General features: G+C 31.2%; 1 protein-coding gene across 2 annotated transcripts; it reads left to right on the plus strand.

Moving 5' to 3' along the window:
* Positions 1 to 6,550: 6,550 nt before the first annotated feature.
* LOC120201852 (mitochondrial thiamine diphosphate carrier 2-like) lies at positions 6,551 to 10,362 on the plus strand. Of its 2 annotated transcripts, none has more exons than XM_039202385.1 (7): positions 6,551 to 7,012; positions 8,107 to 8,223; positions 8,445 to 8,556; positions 8,804 to 8,931; positions 9,107 to 9,259; positions 9,721 to 9,861; positions 10,043 to 10,362. In XM_039202385.1, the coding sequence occupies exons 1-7, from the start codon at positions 6,896 to 6,898 to the stop codon at positions 10,259 to 10,261; spliced, it is 987 nt and encodes a 328-aa protein (XP_039058316.1). In that variant the 5' UTR covers positions 6,551 to 6,895; the 3' UTR covers positions 10,262 to 10,362. The 2 variants fall into 2 exon arrangements, with proteins under 2 accessions (XP_039058316.1, XP_039058317.1); XM_039202386.1 differs by having other exon boundaries at positions 6,891 to 7,012; positions 8,084 to 8,223.
* The last annotated feature ends 9,327 nt before the right edge of the window (positions 10,363 to 19,689 follow it).

A 19,689-nucleotide genomic window follows, 5' to 3' on the forward strand; every position in this document is an offset into this window, starting at 1 on the left:
TCCACCAAAATTCAGAATAAGTTATCAATTTAGCTACCCAAAAAACGACCATAAACACGAAACAACATATGTCACCCTCCATAAAATCAAACTAAATATAACTAAAAAAGAATAATAACGCAATGCATAAAAAATATCCATAAGGGGAAATAAGTAACAAAGATAAGTAATTTACAACCATTCAACTCCAATTCTCAAAAACAACGACAAAATCAATATATAACACTAAAATAGATAAAAAAAAATATTCCTCAAAAATTGCTAAAATTTATAGAAATAATCATATATATATTGGTATAATATCAAAAAAGAGGGAACACACAACGAAGATCAAAATTTCCCTCTAAGCAGCAAAACAAAATTTAAACCAAGCGTTAAAAACAGAAGAAAAAGAACACAAATCCAGGATCGAATCCCCAAAAAATGCTAAAACATGAAACCAAACAAAAATCCAATATTAAATTTCCCTCGAGGAGAAAAATACAAACCGAGGACTTTTTTAATTGATTTTTTAAATACTTGGAGGGCTTTTTTAACCCTAAACCCAGTTTAATTATATGTATATTTTAATTTTTTAATTATAAATCTATGAAAAAATTTTTTAAAAGTATATAATGTTCTAATAAATATATTAAATATAAAAAATTATCTTAGCGTGTATGAACTGAGTCGAGTCGAATTTATGTACATCTTAATATGGCAAAACTCACATAATAATGCATTGAAAATAAAAAAATTCAGCAAATATTGCTCTCGAAGAATTAATTGTTGAAATGGGATGATTGTTACAGTGATCTTGTAGGTCGCCAGGTGGTCCAAACGACCTATTCAGGTCGCCATCCGTGCGACCTTGTAGGTCGTCATGCAGGCCGTGCGAGCCCCTCCTCTTTCGGTTTTGCTAACACATTAATTTATTATATTATTATGGAGGAGTTAGAATTAGGTAATGCGTGAATAGGCCGCACGACCTATGTTAAAATCAAAACTGAAAACAACAGTATGTTAAAAAAAATACAAAACGTCATGCCCACTACATCACACATTACCTAATTCTAACCCCCACCATAATAATATAATAAATTAACATGTTAGCAAAACCAAAAGAGGAGGAGCTTGCACGACCTGCATTGCGACCTGAATAGGTCGTTTGGACCACCTGGCGACCTACAAGATCACTGTAGCAATCACCCCATTTCAACAATTAATTCTTCGAGAGCAATATTTGATGAATTTTTTATTTTAAATGCATTATTACATGAGTTTTGCCTCTTAATATACTTTTTATGGGTGCTCTATAGGGGACCATTCAATCAAGTTGTAGCATGATAATCGAATTCGTCTCAAATGCATATGAACTTTTTGTAGGCCTTTTAATGTTGGAGAAATTAGAGAAAAAATGTGAATTTTAAATATTTTACTATAATAAATAGCAAATATATTTGACAATTATATCAAATTAATCTTTATTTTTTTTCATATTCTATTAGATCATGATTCTAGATTTATTAGGAGTATTGTCTTTCTTTTCTTAAAATCTCGCTTTCGTCCTTTTAGTTCATATTAAGATCATAATTATGATTTTTCAAAAATAAAAAATACTGTTACATAATATTTGTTAAAAAATATTTTTACATAATACAAAATATACTTGGTTAATTAAGACAATAAGAAAACCCAAAATTTACTGAGACCACAGCTTTCTGCGCACCCAAAATCAAGCCCGATATGTGAGTTTAAGGCTTTAAGCCCGAAAAGTACATTTCAACAACCATCAAAGATAATTAGGGTTGCAAACTTTATACAAATAAAAAGGGCCAAACTCTTCTCTACCCGAAGACCCTACTCAGAGCCGCAGCTTCTTATTACCCTCAGGTTTTTGCTACTCACTTGGATCAACTTTCTGTATAGACATCGATAATTTATTTAGAAATCAAATTAACATTGTTTGTGTTCGTTGGTTTTTTGGATTTGGGTGAGCAGAAATGGCGAAGTCAAAAAATCACACAGCTCACAACCAATCTTACAAGGCTCACAAGAATGGCATCAAGAAACCCAAGAGGCACCGCCACACTTCCTCCAAAGGGGTATCCATCATCTAATCGGTTTTTTTTTGGTAAATTTGAATTTATGATTTATTGATTTTAAATAAAAAATTATGTTTTCCTCTTTGATGTGTAGATGGATCCAAAGTTAAGGAACCAGAGGTATGCGAGGAAGCACAACAAGAAGAGCGGAGAGTCTACCACTGAAGAATAGTAAAATTTTAATGGCAAATGGTGTAGCTTTGTCTTGTGTTTTCTAATTTTGGTTTTTGCTATGGAATTGGGTGTTTTTTTCCCTTTAATCATATTATCAGTTTTTAGTTGTATTGTTATTCTGGTATTACTGATTCTCTTTGTTAGAAGAGATTTGAAGCTGTGATCTTATCAATATCAAGAGCATGTTGAGTTTTGGCTGCTCTTCATCCCCCTCTCTCAATATGTAGTATTAGTCAATTAATTTGGTTTCTCTTTGTATAAGTTTCATGACTTTCATTTTTATGAAAATTGTTCTGGAATGGTTGATGATGCCCATAGGGCAAGTTTATTTCTATTCCCATTTTTAAATTAGAGAGATTCATGGTCGGGTGCTTTTTAAGCATTCTTATTTAGTAGAGTATTAAGGAATATAGCCTATAATTGTTGCTGGATATTGCCTTGTTTTTAGTGGTAGGCGACCGTGAATCACAGTATCTATTGAAGCTGGTTTTAGGTACTGTTGAATACTTCGTTGGTGTCGGAGAAGGAATTGTGTTGGCTTGTTTTATGCTTCTACTATATCAAATGATAACCTGTGCAGAATGTGGATTTAGGTACTTGTTCTACTGTAGAATGTGGATTTAGGTACTTGTTCTACTGTAGAATTTGGATTTAGGAACTTGTTCTACTTGGGGATGGCAAAAAAAAACTCGAAAGTGATGGATTCTTACGGATGACGGATCGATAAATATTTGCAAGTATTAGCACATTTACATAAATTTTTCTTACGGGTGGATACAAATAAAATTTCAAGTTGGACACTCTCAATAAAATGAATTACTAACATAAATAAATTTATATTTTAGGGTGGATGCATGTCCGTATTGTAAAAAGTTTAGATCCATTATTGATTTTGATCTAATCTGATTTGATAAGGTTGAATTTAAAAAAAAAATCTATGTTTGGATTGAGTTTAGATTAGATTTTATATAGTGTGAGGTCTTGTTCGAGTAGAAGGGAAATCTTTGACTCATATAATGTAATTTTTTCACATAAATTTATGGATAATTGTAATGATAAGTCTTTATTTATGTATGGTTGAGTTGGGTTGGATTGGGTTTATACTCTCAAAATTTATATTGGATTGGGGTTGGATAGAGGAAATATTTTCTTTAAGTTGAGTTAAAAATATATATTTTTTAAGTAAGTTCAAGTGAAGGGTATATATTTTTTAGGTTGGATTTGGTTAACTAAAATTAACTCAATCTCAGTATGACCCAGTGTCATCGTTTGTTCTTCTTATTTAACTAGGAGAGTGGTCGAATCAAATATTTACCACAAACCATTATGTTTCACAGCTTGCATTTGGGGGGTAAATTATTGATTTAGAGTATAAAATATTTAAGGAAGGATGAAAAGAAAAAATTTGCAGAAAGAAAAAAATATAATAAAAAATTAAATTAAATTAAATATAAAATAAGAGAATAAATTATAAGAAGGTAAATTTGTTGTTAAAAATGGGATTCACGTTTTATAGATATTCTATACTTATTGAAATTGTATAGACATTCTTGAAGTTACATAGATATTTTATAATGTTAGAGGAGCATGTGATTCAAATTTAATTAAAATTTGATTTAAAATGATGGAGGAATTAAAGGTAGCAAAAAACAAGGATGAATATTTAATTTAACTGAGTTATCAAGTTAAATTATTTTGAATTAATTGAGTTAATTAAGTTAAATAATTTTGAATTAGTTGAGTTGATGAGTCATTTTATTATTCAAATTTTGTTATACAAAATTACAATGAGTTACAATATAAGCATATTATGATATTTTCTTATAACATTGGCACAAAAATTAGCCTCTTAAGATCATAAAAAGATACAAGGAAAAAGTTAAAAATCTAACAAAAATTCGAATAAAAGATAGATGTAAACATATTTGACACCATCAAACAAATCACAAAAAGGAGTTCAAATTACTAAAAGATCATCAAAAAATCGTAAATTAGAATCGAGCGAAGTGATAAAACTGTCCACGAACGTATATCTGTATCTAAATCTAATCTAATGATTCAAAGCAAGAAATTCAACATAATAACAAATGAGCGATATCTTGATCAATCGTAACGATGACAAATCTAACAAGAGAAAAAAGATAAACGAAAACAACGATCAGACGATCAAAAATAAATTAAAAGGAAAATATAAACGTGTTATAAAGCAAAGTTATTAAAAAAAAAGAAAAAACAAAGATGTGATATAAAAAAATAAGAAAAATAAAATAAAAAATATCGATGATAACGATCGACATTAAGATTGATATCCCGTCTATCGACCAATAATAAAGAGAAAAAAAAAGACAATTGATTACAAATATTAAAAAAGGGCTTTCCTACACTTAAGGTATAATATCTTGAATTAAGAAAAATTGCACCACTCCATTAATTAATCAAAACAGGTGGTGTAAGACGACCATCAAATAATTAATTTAAAGAAGCATTGTTGAAATAAATTAAGGGAAAGTTTATGCTATAAAAAATTGTTGACAACTATGGTTGGATCAAGTCTACTTGCAAGATTCTCATGTCCGACAATAATATAGTATATTTTTTTTATAAAATAAGAGCATTTCAACGAAAAGAATAAACAATAATTTGGACCAAATATTTGTAGGAGGCTTTAGTTTTATTAATAACATAATTAGATATATGTTGCCGGAGCTTAAATTCAATTATTAATATAATAATTTAAACAGTAATATTGATATTTGAGATATACATATTTTAAATTTGATTAATTAATTAAAATTTTAATAATATGAAAAGTCTGACAATAAGAGTCACATCACTATAGTTAAAAATGATAAAAGATTATTTATTATTTTGTTGAATTATTCAACTATTAAAAATTATAAAATGATCTCTTAATTATAAGACATTAATTTATTGAGTCTACGATTATTAAATGTTACAAAATATTTACCGGACTATTTATATGTTTTAAATTTATAATTTTTTGTTTAAAAATTAGATGTTGTCTGAACTGGACGCAGTCTGTCCTGAAGATGTGGAGGCTAGGGGTGTTAAAATCCGGGTATCGGGTTTTTAGGTACCCGAAGTTTCGGGTACTCGGGTCCTCGGGTACTTGATTCGCCAACCTGTGTTCCGGATTTTGCAGGTACCTTAATCCGAGTAATCAAGTACCTAATTTTTTTTATCATTTTCAAATTATTAATTAAAAAAATATACACAAATTTAAATGTTCGAATTACATACTCCAACATCTAAACATATCATTTAAAAGTTCGAAATACAAAATCTAATAATCTATAATATAAATAGAACATGAAATTTCATAGCTAACTAGATAAGTAGATATAATCAACTTAATAAAACATAAATGTAATCGGGGTACTCGGGTAACCATGTAAACGAAAAATTTAATTTTGTGACCCATGCCCTATCTCAGAAATGTCGGGCCCGATACCCGACCCATAACTTGATTTTTATAAAAAAAAAATACCTGATTTTTTTTTATCGGGTCGACAAGTCGAGTATTTTTTAACACCTCTAGTGAAAGTCGTGTTTTCTTTTAAAATGAGGCCTTAAAATATTTTATGATAATGTAAAATTGTAAAATATCAAAATTTATCATATTATGATTGTTTCTTAAAAAAAAAAATTCAAACATATGAAATTAAGTTTTCTTCATGGTGTATAGTAGATTTTTTTTTAGTGTGGAGCCCTCAAAATTTGAGACACTATGACATATCATATACAATACTTATTAAGGGACAAACTTGACTAGACGTAAATATATTGATTAAGATATGATAAATGTTGATTCTAAAATCGTTCGAGCTGTATTTTATCAACTCTTCTTGTAAATTAAGTTGTTAAGTTAATGCTTTAAACATTATACCGTTGAGTCAGTGATCGAAAGCAACTACAATTTCAATAGATAATAAAGTAAGTTAATGTTTAGATCTTACTACCATCAAATTTTAACGAAAAATAATAAGATTAGAACATATAAATAATCAAACGATCATTTTATAGTTTTTAATAATAAAGAGACTCAATAAAATAACATCTTATAATTAAATTTTTTTTAATAATTTTTAATAATCAAATAACTTAATAAAATAATATTTTATAATCGATACTATTCTTATGCTTTGCCCTAATTAAAATCCTGTATAATTTAAAAAAGAAAACAAATCAGATGAGTAATAAATAAAACAAAAACAGCCTATAAAATAATCTCTTGTTATTCTTTCGACCTCTGAAAATTTGTGTATTTTCCTTTGTTTTCTGAAGTTTTTGTTTACTTCAAAGTCGCCCTTCTCTCAATCCAATAAGGCGGCAATAGAGGAAAGAAAATCCTTCTCCTCATCTCTTTTCTCTTCAAAATTACTTTATAATTTCAATGGCGGCCTTTCACTTTACCATCTCCCCTTCCTTTGTTCCCACTCTCCTTCACTTTTATCTGTTTTTGCTCCCTCATCCCTCAATTACCCTTTCTTTCTAAGTCCCTTCCCCCTCCTCGAATTTGGGTCATTTTTTCTTTCCAGTTTGATAGCCTAAACCTAGAGAGCAGGAGGATTTTTTTTTTTTGTTTTTAATTCTAAAATAAAAGTTTATCTGTTGCAATGGAAGATCCAAGGCAGTTGAGAAGGGCATTGCTTGATGCCACAGCAGGCGCTATTTCCGGTGGCATTTCCCGGACGGTTACTTCTCCTCTTGATGTTATTAAGATCAGATTTCAGGTAAAACGGTTTTTTTATTTCAATTCGAGAATATTATGAATTACTGTTATTAGTATTTGCATTTATGAAATTATTTATGTTTTTTTGTTTTTTTTTTTTTATCAATATGAATGGAAATGGTAGGTGAAAAGTGGAAGGATGGATACGGTGGGTAGAAAAGTTGTATGTGTAAAAATGATTTTTAAAATTGTGATTGATAAGAGGGAAGTAAGAGGTGAAAACGAAATAGGGAGAGAGAAGAGATGGTATTTCTGACCAATATGCTCAAATTATTAATTTTTATGCTGGAATGATAACAAAAGTGAGAAACAAAATGAAAGGAAAATAGAAAAAATTAGAGAAATTTGAGTCTATTGTGCATATTTGATTGTTCATTTTTTTTAAATTATGATATTGATCTTAATTTGTTAGATGTATAGTTATAAAGTAATATATAGTTATTTTTTTTGAACTTCACCAACCAGTGAGTAGAATGAAAATCTTCCTATCATGGCAGAAAGAAACATATGCTTTTCTATTTTCTCTTTCATTTTTCTCATTCTATTGTTATCCACTCAACGGAGCAAAACCTTGGTGAGAAAGTTGTTAGGCCTAGCACAATATTAATTTAACCAAATTTAGTGTATTTTGTAATGTTGCATCTCAAAAATATATACTTGCTGTCAAGTGATCATAATATTTAGTTAAATCATCCTTGAAATATTTGACTGTAATTTAAGCTGGAATACAAATTCATGCCATTAAGTGTCAAACAACAAAAATATAGTAATTGGAAACATATCCTCATTAAAATTTGTATGGTTCTTATAATTTCAAATCACATCCTATTCGGTTGTCCGTTTCATAATCCTTCATTCATTCACATGTTCTTACGAGAGCATGTACTTGTCTCCTTTCAATGTTTATATCGCTGTAAATGTGCTTTCATCAATTTATCCACACTGCATATTATCTGCATCTTGTCCCATATGCACTCATTTATCATTTTATTCTTGCACATTAGTGAAGAATTTCATCTCTGCCACACTCATTTTATTTTGGTATGTTAATGCCTTGTTCCCGACATGAAAGCTTTTATTTTCCCATGCGTATAGGTTCAGTTAGAGCCCACAACTTCATTGGCTTTGCTTCGCAGAGATCTTTCAGGATCAGCAAAGTATACTGGAATGTCTCAAGCAACAAAGGAGATACTGAGGGAAGAAGGTTTACCGGTATGAAGGCCATTTTCTTCTAGACTGTATGTTTATGTTCTTTTTCATTTTATTGATTATGATTAACCGTATTATATAAAGAGCTTATTCATTTATATAGTTTGCTGCATTGTTAGTTAACCTTCTCTTTTCTGTACTGTGTATGCAGACTTGCCTGAAACCCTGTAGATTTGCCTTCTTTTTTATTTTTATTTTATTCATTTTACTGGTGCTTATGACAGGGTTTTTGGCGTGGTAATGTCCCGGCTTTACTTATGGTTATGCCATATACGGCTATACAATTTGCTGTGTTACACAAATTGAAAACAATTGTTTCCGGTTCTTCCAAGACAGGTACTTTAGAGCAGATGGTGCCTTTTTCGTGAATTATCAAAAGTGAGAAGAAATAAATGATATATTGAGACTTCAGAATAATCCAGGACATACAGTTAATCAATATTGAATAATAAAAAAAAATTTATAGCTTTATGTTCTCTGTTGTATTTGTAGATTGGAGTATTTGGCTTTATTGTTTCATATGAGATTTTTGCATTGTTTCTTACGTTATGCTTTGTTATGGTCTTGTTTTATGATGCTGCAGTGGAACACCTTAATTTAAGTCCCTACCTATCTTATATCAGCGGGGGTTTAGCAGGTTGTGCAGCTACTGTTGGATCTTATCCTTTTGATCTCCTTCGTACTATATTAGCTTCGCAAGGTGAACCTAAGGTATTCAACTTGACCAATGCTATAATGTAATTTTCTGCTTTGACAGCAACACCTTGAATTGTGTGAAGGAAATTTACGAGATTGTAACCTCTTATGCACCCTAATGAGTGTCATCTGCAAAAGCTTTGATATTTTCAAGTTAGTTAATTATTTGATACCTCCTGATTACATATAGGTATATCCCAACATGAGATCAGCACTCTTTGATATAATTAGTACTCGTGGCTTTAGAGGATTGTATGCTGGGTTGTCGCCAACATTGGTTGAGATCATTCCCTATGCTGGCTTGCAGTTCGGCACATACGATACATTTAAGCGTTGGAATATGGTGAGATTTTGTTCATTATATGTTGAAAGGATCTTTTCCCTGTAAATGCTTGGTATCTGTCATATGTGCATCCTTTTCATCTTGTTTCTTGTTTGAGTGTTTTACTTTCAAGACAAGGAAACATGGGGAGTAGATGTTATTAAAATCCTTTATCCGATTGTCTGAACATTCTATTGTGAAATTTCAATAGAATAATACACAGAATAGATAATAAATTTCCAATATGTTATTGTTTTACAAAGTACAACCTGCATCAGAATTCATTATGTTCAGTTAAGCATTCACTTGGTACAAAATTTAGTGAATGTTAGATAAATCGAAATTTCGCGGATATTTTTACATTTTATTTGCTCTCCTTGTATGTTTAGTCTTGTTCTGGAAGTTTGAATATATATTTTGAAAATAAATAAATAAATCCTTTTTATTGTATGGTTTTGGTTTTTACCTTGTTATTGTCTTAGGCGTGGAATCAGTCGCTCGATACAAGCTCAACCACAGATCATAGCCTTTCAAGTTTTCAACTTTTCATTTGCGGGCTAGCAGCTGGTACTTGTGCAAAACTCGTCTGTCATCCTCTCGATGTAGTCAAGAAAAGGTTCCAGGTAAGATCTGCACGCTTCTTGAACCTATATTGCCGGAAGACAGCATCTCCTAATTTTTAGATAAACTTCTATTTGTTATATCTAGCACTCAAAGTATTACATATCATTTAATTAGGCCTCCAGACTGTTTTGCCGTGATTATCCAGTATTCACTTAACTTTGTTGCCATTGGCTGTTGCAGGTTGAAGGACTACAAAGACATCCGAAATACGGTGCTCGAGTAGACCAACATGCTTATAAGAATATGTGTGATGCCATACGACGAATCTTGCAGTCAGAGGGTTGGCATGGTCTCTATAAGGGAATTATTCCGTCAACAATCAAAGCCGCACCAGCAGGTGCCGTAACATTTGTGGCGTACGAGTTTACATCAGACTGGTTAGAGTCCATTTCAAGTTGAAATCTACGTAACTGGCCTTTTTCATTTTTGTTTTCTTGATCATCTATTAGATAATTCATTAATTTTCCTGGATTTTTCAAAAGCTCTCGTAGGATAGAAAGGGGGATATGAATATGAATATGAAATTATAACATAAAAGTGTCATTGTTTAGAGACAGTAAGTTCATGTATTTAGAATACAAAATCTGGGGGTGAAATCAAGACGTAGAGCAGAGTAACATTTTGTGACACTTGTTTGAAATCAATGAAGTGTTATTTCTTTTTGACAGTTTTACTGCAACCATTAAATTCCCAGGATATTACAGTTGTATTTGACAAGGACATATCATATTACTGTCACCTATCTGTTTTTTTCCGTTAAGAGTGTAAAGTAATAATGATGTAACAAGGACATCTAATTTGACTAAAACAAATAAATATGTAATGTGCTTACAAAATATGTATAAAGTAAGTTGTTAAAATATATAAAATGTATTATAGTTGTAGAAATAATATGTTTAGGTTTTAATTTTGTTTAATTTATGAAAAAGTGATTCTAAAGAGATCTCTAAAATTAGTTTTCAATTAGAAGTTCAGTTTTTTTTTAAATGGTCAATTTAATTTTATAAAATTTGGTCACAAAATCGATCCTTTCTCGCCTCCTTTTTATTAAAAAAAAAAGCTAAAGAAGAAAGAAACCGATTAGTCAAAAAAATGTACACGTAAATCATACCATGCAATAAGAAGTAACAAAATAAACAAAAAGTTCAAAAGAAAAAGAAAATATCATTAAGGTTCAAACAGTCATTACAACACATCAAAAGCATCTTAAAATCCAAATGACTTGAAAAATAAAGTAAATATCCAAAGCAAACACAAGGTGTAAGGCCAAAGTACCCAAAGCATAACGTACGAAAATGAGAAACGTGGAACATGATGCCTAATCCCCTTAAGGAGGGACATCAAACATGCCACATTCTCTCCATCTTCTATGGGTGGTTCGGGTTACTCGACCTTTGATATAACCCATTCACAATTCTTTTCATACTCGAAATGATAAAGAGGACCATAACCAAGTGCGCACTAAATGTCCATAGGTGGGTAGACTCAAGTATTGATCTTAAGACGACGAAAAATTTACGAAACGTAGGTATCAAAGAAAGTGTGCTTTCGCTATGAAGGTCATTTCCTATGGCATTGATTATCAAAGAAAGTGTGCTTTCGCTATTAAGGTCATTTCCTATGGCATTGATTATATTATCGACCATGATAAGAATAAGGTCGGGACGAGTTTTGAATCAGAAGCAACCTACTCTTCAATAGTCAACGGATCAAACTGTGACATATTACGAAATAAACATAAGGATATATAAGGTGGAGGAAGAAGGGTTCAAGTCTCATGCATTGCCACTGGAAATGCGCAATGTGAGATTAGAATTAGGAGCTTTTTCATTGCCAATCAACTCTTCGTTGGTCCAAAGGAACATCGTTTCCTTTACACGTTTTATTCCAGCTAATACAATGGATTCCGCTTCGTATAGTTTCCCCACTAGGATTAACTTATTAAGGAATTGATGTCATCACACAGGATGAAATAGCTGTTGCAACCCATTTGACGAGGACCTCTCTATCGGCTTGGGATAACATCTTACTCTTCCATCCATTTTGCTTCCCCCTAACTTGATCAAAAATAAAGCCAAGTGCTTCCTTTTTCACTTTACCCCTGATTGATGGAAGACCCAAATATTTACTATCTTCCACCTAACGCCAGGTATATTGATCGTGTTGTTTTAAGCTCAAACTAGTATTTAGAGAGAAGAAGATTGGAGATTTTTTAGGATTAGCAATTTCCAATAATAAAATTATGGAATTGTAATAAGGATAATCTATCATTTTCAATACAATTTGTAGTAGTAACGTAATAAAAATACATCGAAATAAAATTAGAAATGTAAATCTAGAACAAAATCTATAATTGGACATAATTAGATAAACTAAAGAATAAATTTTTTAGGTAGGTATAAATAGTTTTTTTAAGACAAATTTGTCATCTCCTTGATTCTTTGAGTAGCGTTGGACGTCAGTCTCTCAAGATACAACGACAAATGATCACAATAGTAAGCACAATAGCAATGACCAGTCAAACACAATTGTACCTTTCTCTATCACCAAAAAGAACAAATTTGGAAAGAATTTTTCTTAGTCTTTTTCTTTTCAAAGTTGTGTCTAAATTGTGTCTCAACTAGCTTTTATATAGTGGAGAGGAAATGAATTGAAATGTTAAGACCATTTGATGAAGAGAATTGTTAAAAAAAACTAATAGATATGATTGAATGAATACAACTTTAAACTAAAAATTAACAAGTCTATTCACCAAGTGACATGACTTATTATTAGCATCAATATCATTCAATTAATCTAATTTTTTTCCAACAATCTCTCACATGGATGAAATTATCGGTTTAAAAAAATTAACTCAATAGATGATAGATTTTTTGTTCTATAGTTATATAGGTTAGATAGACATCCCTTGAACATTCCCTTGTAAAAATATGTTTACTTTGATGGTTGTCAGTGGACGTGATGTCCTTTAAATGTCCTATCGTTTGTGTAAGTGATGACATACCCCACACAAATACCTATTTGACAAGAATTTGATTCTCATGGTTATGTCCATATAACAGCGGACATACCTTGGTTCCATAAGATCTTAGAGAATTATGTCCCAATAGTTTCCTTGAAGCGGGTCCACTTCACTTTCATATAGGCGACTCATGTTGTTTGATTCACTAAAATACATGATGGTCATTAAAAGAATTGTTTAACTTTTTTTTCTCATAATTTAATCATTGTTTTCATCATATAAATGACTTGGGATACCCCATAGTAACTCACAAGGTCTATGCAAGTTGGTTTTCCCATTGAACTTAGATCTTGAGATCTCCAGTCAATTAGGTTAGATTTTTCTTCACATAGTACCTCAACAATTCATAGGCTTTAGTCTCATTCCTCTTGATATTTTATCAACTTGATCTCGATTCAACGTTTTAGTTAGTTGATTCGCAATTCTATCTTTTAATCTTCCAATTGATATTAATAGAAATAACTCTAATTGATATCAACCATCCAATGATATTATGTTGATGATGCATGTGTATTGACTTACTATTATACATAACATTATGTGGTGTACCGATTATTGTTTGGTTATAAAAATATATGCATATTCTAAGCACATGCTTTGACCATTCAAGAATATCCTCTAAAAATTTTGTTGTCATTCTGTATATTCTCTAGATTTATCTAAAGCTACAAATTCAGATTAAATTGTGGATCTGATTATAATTGTTTGCCTTGAAAATTTTCATGACATAACTTCTCATTCCAATGTGAAAATATAATCATTTGTACCTTTGATTTATTGAATACAAGATATCCAAATGCATTAGAGAATCATTTTAACACAACAGGAACTCTAGAATAATATAATTCGTAGTTTCAAGTATATCTAGGATATTTCATTACCATTGCAATCGGGTTTCAGTGGTTCTCCTCTAGATTGTTTGTGAATATGCTTAAACTGCTTACAGTGAAAGCAATATCATGTCTAATGTAACTCATAAGGTACATTAGACAATTTATGAACCTTTTATAGTTAACACTTTCACCTTTATTTTTGGATAAACATTAACTTGTATCTATTAGAGTTCTGGCTATACCAAAATTATCTGTCAATTTTTTTTAAGAATTTTATCTACATAGTATGATTGTTTTAATATAAGACCTTCAGATGACCTTTTAATTTGGATACCTAAAATCATGTAAGCAAGTCTCATATATTTCATGTTAAATCTTAAAGTTAACATTTTTTTTGTACGTTTTATCATTTTATCGTTACTTCTAATAATGAGTATGTCATCAACATATAAATATATGATTAAATATTCATCAACAGTGGTTTTGAGATACACAAATTTATTACACTCATTAATTTTAAATTCATTTGATATCATGACATTGTTAAATTTTTATGCCATTACTTTGGTGCTTAGTTAAGTTCATACAATCACTTCACTGACCTACAAACATTATTTTCTTGTCCTGAAGCTATATGACCTTCAGGTTGTTTTATGTAAATCTCCTCATTAAGGTGTTTATCTAGGAAAATAGTCTTAACATCCATTTGATGCATTACTAAGTTTCATAAAGCTAAGATTGTAAGTATCATTCTTATAAAAGTTATTCTTGATACATACAAATACATATCAAAGTACTCAAGATTTTTCTTTTATCGGTAACCTCTTATAACCAATATAATCCTGAATTCATCAATTGTTTGATCTACTTTTATTTTTTATTTAAAAATTTCTTTATAATTTAATGTTTAATTCTATAAGAAAGATCCACTGATTCACACGTGTTTACATGATGGAATGAGTTTCACTCTTAATAGCATCTTTCCACGAAGTGCTCTTAGATGAGCATATAATTTCACTATAAGTTTATGGTTTAATCTTTAGCTTATAGGTTAGAAATCCAATCTAAATGACTTCTCCACCCTCGCCCCTTCATTTATTCTTAGCTTTGTGTAACACCCCAAATCCTGAGTTAGGAGTTTTGGGCTACACAGAGAGATCCTTGGATAAACTCATTAGCTTATAAGAAGCCTTAATCCAAGTTTGAGTGGATATGAGCTTGATTTGGGATCAATTTGGAGTTAAAAAGGGTAGTTTTGATTTAAGCCTACAAATTGAATGACCAATGGAGCAATTATACCAATTTTATTTTAAAATGATGAATATCATTAATTGGGATGATATCGCGTTTGAAGTCTCCATCTTTTTCCCCATTTTCCTTTGTCTTCTTCATCTTCTCCAAGAATTGATCAAAGGTTGAAACTTCATAGTCTTGCAAGCTTAATATGGGAACACCAAGGTAAGGGTTGTTGTTGGGATTTACGGAAGCTCGAATCGATAACTGAAACGGTTTGCAAAGAGGAATCGAAACGGTTTTTGTGTTTAGGGAGTAAGGAGATTGAAAAATAGAAAATTGCACAGCAATTTATAGTAGTTCGACTTCTCAACCAAGTATACATCCACTACCTTAGCTCTTCACCAAGGATTTTCCAACAAATTCACTAATTTGTTCTTTCGTTTTCAAGGACAAAGAGATAACCTTTACAACTCCCTAGTTTTCAATGGATAAACTAGAACCTTTCTGTGACTTTTACATGAGCTTAGCTAGAACCTTTCCCTTTACAAGAAGATAAGAAGTAAAAAAATAAACCTCTCTAAGATAGGTGTTTACAAGAATTAAGCTCACAAGAACAAAAATATTTACAAGAGAAAGATGAAATAAGAATGAAAAACTCTTGACTTGTGTTTGATTACTTGGATAGTTGTTCTCTTACTTCTTCAAGTGTCCTCAGCTTGTATTTATAGCTTGGAATGTGTTTGAAGTCGTATCTAGCCGTTGGGGATGTTTTGGAGCCGTTTGGGGATGATTTTTCTGCAAAAATAGGATGCCCATAACATGGGGTATCGGTACCCCTTCGTAGGGCATCAATACACCTTCATTAAATTCAAATTAAACTAGCTATTACAGCCAGGGTGTATGGATACACTGCAGAGTGTATCGGTACACCAGTGTATGGATATACTGCAGGGTGTATCCATACACTGCAGGGTGTATCGATACACTAATTACATTCGGTGTTTGAGCAGTCATAGGGGTATGGATACACTTTAGGGTGTATCGGTACACTAGTGTATGGATACACTGCAAGTGTATCAGTATACTTTAGCATTTTTACTCAAATATGAATTTAATGGACTTTGAAACCATTTTGAAACTTTGAATAAATTCAATTAAAGTCCAAAAACATTTTGTCTTAAATTTGTTATATCGAAACATAATTCAACAATCTCCCCCTTTTTGATATAACAAAACATTTGAAAATTGTTTTTTGCAAAACTCTCCCTTAATAAAATGTTTAATGAAAAAGATACCAATTGTTGGAAAATATATGAAAATGTTAAGCTCCCCCTTTTTCATTAAAAAATTGAATTTTTCAAACCAAACTTCTCCCCTTTTTTGTTATATAAAAAATAATTCAATCTTTGAAGTTGAAAATAACTTCGAAGAGTAAGTAGTAAATTTGATATTTAAAAATCATTTGAAAAAAAGCAAAAGCTCCCCCTTAATAAATGTATTCCAAACAAAATTTAGCTTTAAAAACTTGACACTTAAACAAAATTGAATTTCAACAAAGAATAACAAACATGTTAGTAGTACATGAAATTCAATGTATCCAATTCTAACATACTGTTTGCAATATCAATTATTGAAATTAAGTGCATATGCATAAAGTCTTCCAAAAATGTTATGCATTTGAAATTTTTGATATCAATTGTTATAGAGATATCATTTTCATTTAAACCATATGCATAAACATTCAAATTTAGGTCAAAAATTTAAATTTTGTAAAATCAAAGTATTTGAAAGATTGATATAAATTGTTAGAGAGATATCATTTGCATTAAAACCAATTTTGGCCAAAATTTTATTATGATGAACTAAAAATTTTGAAAAATCATTAAAATTTTAAAATGTTCATCATAAAACCCTTTTAACATACATGAGATTAAAACAATAATGCATAATCATTTAAATCCAAAAACTCATGCATGCTTAAAATCAAATGAGCAACCAAATAACCAAAATTAAAAGCATTAAGCTTAGAGGTTACCCATTCCTTTTTCATGTGTGGCTAGAGCATCTTGAATATCATCACTTTCATCACCGTTGCTCCCACACACCTACAAGAGACATTTATATTGATTTTGGCATCAAAATTGCTTTGGATCCTTGAACATTAGTTTCAATGCCCCTTGTTCCTTTCGGAACCCATACTTGCCTAATTTTAAAACGTTTTCCTTTCTTCAAAGGACAAGTGTGTTCCTTATGACCATGAAAATGACAATGTGAGCATTTTGGTGTTTCTAAACATAATAAGTTGTTTTTAGAAATTAATTTTTTTTCTTTTGTTAAGCTTTCAAGCTTAACTTTTCACTCAAAAATTTTCTTTTCTAAATCATTTATTTTGATTTTTGAAAGCTCTAAATCATTTTTTAAAATTTCATTTTGATTTTCAAAATCAACTCTAGCTTTAAAAATCGATTTATTTTCAATTTTGAGTTTTGAAATTAATTTCGTATATTTGGAATTCATGGTCTCAAATCCCAAATACAACTTATTATAAGCATCTTGTAACTCATTAAAAGTAAATAAATTAAATTCATTTTAGTTAGAAGATACCTCGAATTATTCTTGCGTGGCCATGAGGCATAGGTTGACTACTTCATCTTCATCATTGGAATCATCTTCATCACTCCAAGATGCAACAAATGCCTTCTTCTTACTTGACCCATTTTTCTTTAGAAGAGGACATTCATACTTGACATGCCCCTTTCTTTGACAATTGAAGCACACCGAGGGACTCTTCTTCTTGGTTGATTCATGTTTCACTTCCTTGGAAATCATGAATCTCTTGAGTTCCTTCAAGAGCTTGATCATCTCTTCTTCTTGTTCATCATCGTCTTCATTCACCTCATAACTTGAATCTTGATAGTTTTCATTGGTAGATTTGAAGGCAATGCCTACCTCCTTCTTCTCTTCATATTTCTCCTCTTCCTTCAACATCATCTCATGAGTGAGAAGGGAACCAATTAGCTCGTCGAGAGTGAGATACTTTAGATCTCTAGCTTCGATAATGGTGGTCTTTTTCGATTGCCACGAACTTGGAAGAGAGTAGATCATCTTCCTTACAAGCTTTTCATTAGGGATTACTTCTCTAAATCCCCTGACACCGTTGATAATCACGAAAAATCTATCCGTCATAGCTTTGATGTCTTCATCGGGCTTCATCTTGAAGTTCTCATAGCTATGGTTGAGAAGACTTTTCTTTGATTCCCTCACTTCGTCGGTTCCTTTATGAGTGACTTGGAGCTTATCCCAAATCTCTTTGGCACTAGAACAAGATAAGATTCTTCCATATTTATTTGGGCTTAAAGCACATAAGAGAATATGTATAGCCTTAGAATTAAGCTGGAACTTTTTCTTCTCTTCATTACTCCAATCGTCGTATTCACCGGGTTGAGTGAAGTAACCATTCATGATTGATTTCCAAGCTCCTAGATCGTAGGCTTGAATAAAGTACATCATCTTGTTCTTCCAATGTGCATAATTTTTTTCATTGAATAATGGTGGCTTGTTGACCGGTTGCGAATCCATAATAGGTGAATCTTCAATGTAATAGGCATCGAAGGTTGAAGCCATCTTTTTGTCGGTTGTGTCGAGAATTGGTAGACCGTCTTCTAGGATCGTCTCAAGGATTTTAAGTCTTCTAATGAGTTAAGCTCTGATACCAATTGTTGGGATTTGCGGAAGCTTGAATCGACAACCGAAACGGTTTACAAAAGGAGTCGAAACGATTTTTATGTTTATGGAGTAAGGAGATTGAAAGATAGAAAATTGCACAGTAATTTATAGTGGTTCGACTTCTCAACCAAGTCTACATCCACTACCTTATCTCCTCACCAAGGATTTTTCAACAAAATCACTAATTTGTTTTTTCTTTTTCAAGGACAAAGAGATAACCTTTACAACTCCCTAGTTTTTCAATTGATAAACTAGAACCTTTCCGTAGCTTTTACACGGGCTTAGCTAGAACCTTTCCCCTTTACAAGAGGATAAAAGAAGTAAAAAAATAAACCTCTCTAAGGTAGGTGTTTACAAGAATTAAGCTCACAAGAACAGAAATATTTACAATAGAAAGATGAAATAAGAATGAAAAACTCTTCTCTTGTGTTTGATTGCTTGGATAGTTGTTCTTTTACTTCTTCAAGTGTCCTCAGCTTGTATTTATGGCTTAGAATGTGTTTGAAGTTGTTTGGGGATGATGTTTCTGCAAAAATAGGATGCCCATAACATGGGGTATCGATACCTCATCATAGGGTATATGTACCCCATCATAGGGTATCAGTACACCTTCATTAAATTCAAATTAAACTAGCCGTTGCAGCCAGGGTGTATGGATACACTGCAGAGTGTATCGGTACACCAGTGTATGGATACATTGTAGGGTGTATCGGTATACTAATTACATTCGGTGTTTGAGCAGTCATAGGGGTATGGATACACTGCAGGGTGTATCGGTATGGACTTTGAATTATTTTTGAAACCTTTTTAAAACTTTGAATAAATTCAATTCAACTCCAAAAACATTTTGCCTTAAATTTGTTATATCGAAACATAATTCAACAGTTGTAATCTACTCATATAACACCTCGGATCCCGTGTTAGGAGTTTTGGGCTAGTTCAAGTTGGACCTTGAATTAATTTCTTAGTTTAAGAGAAGTTTTGACCCAAATTGAGATGGATTTGGGCTT

The sequence above is a fragment of the Hibiscus syriacus genome, unplaced genomic scaffold (assembly GCF_006381635.1).
Source record: "Hibiscus syriacus cultivar Baekdansim isolate YM2019G1 unplaced genomic scaffold, ASM638163v2 tig00008013_pilon, whole genome shotgun sequence".
NCBI classification, from domain to species: domain Eukaryota; kingdom Viridiplantae; phylum Streptophyta; class Magnoliopsida; order Malvales; family Malvaceae; genus Hibiscus; species Hibiscus syriacus.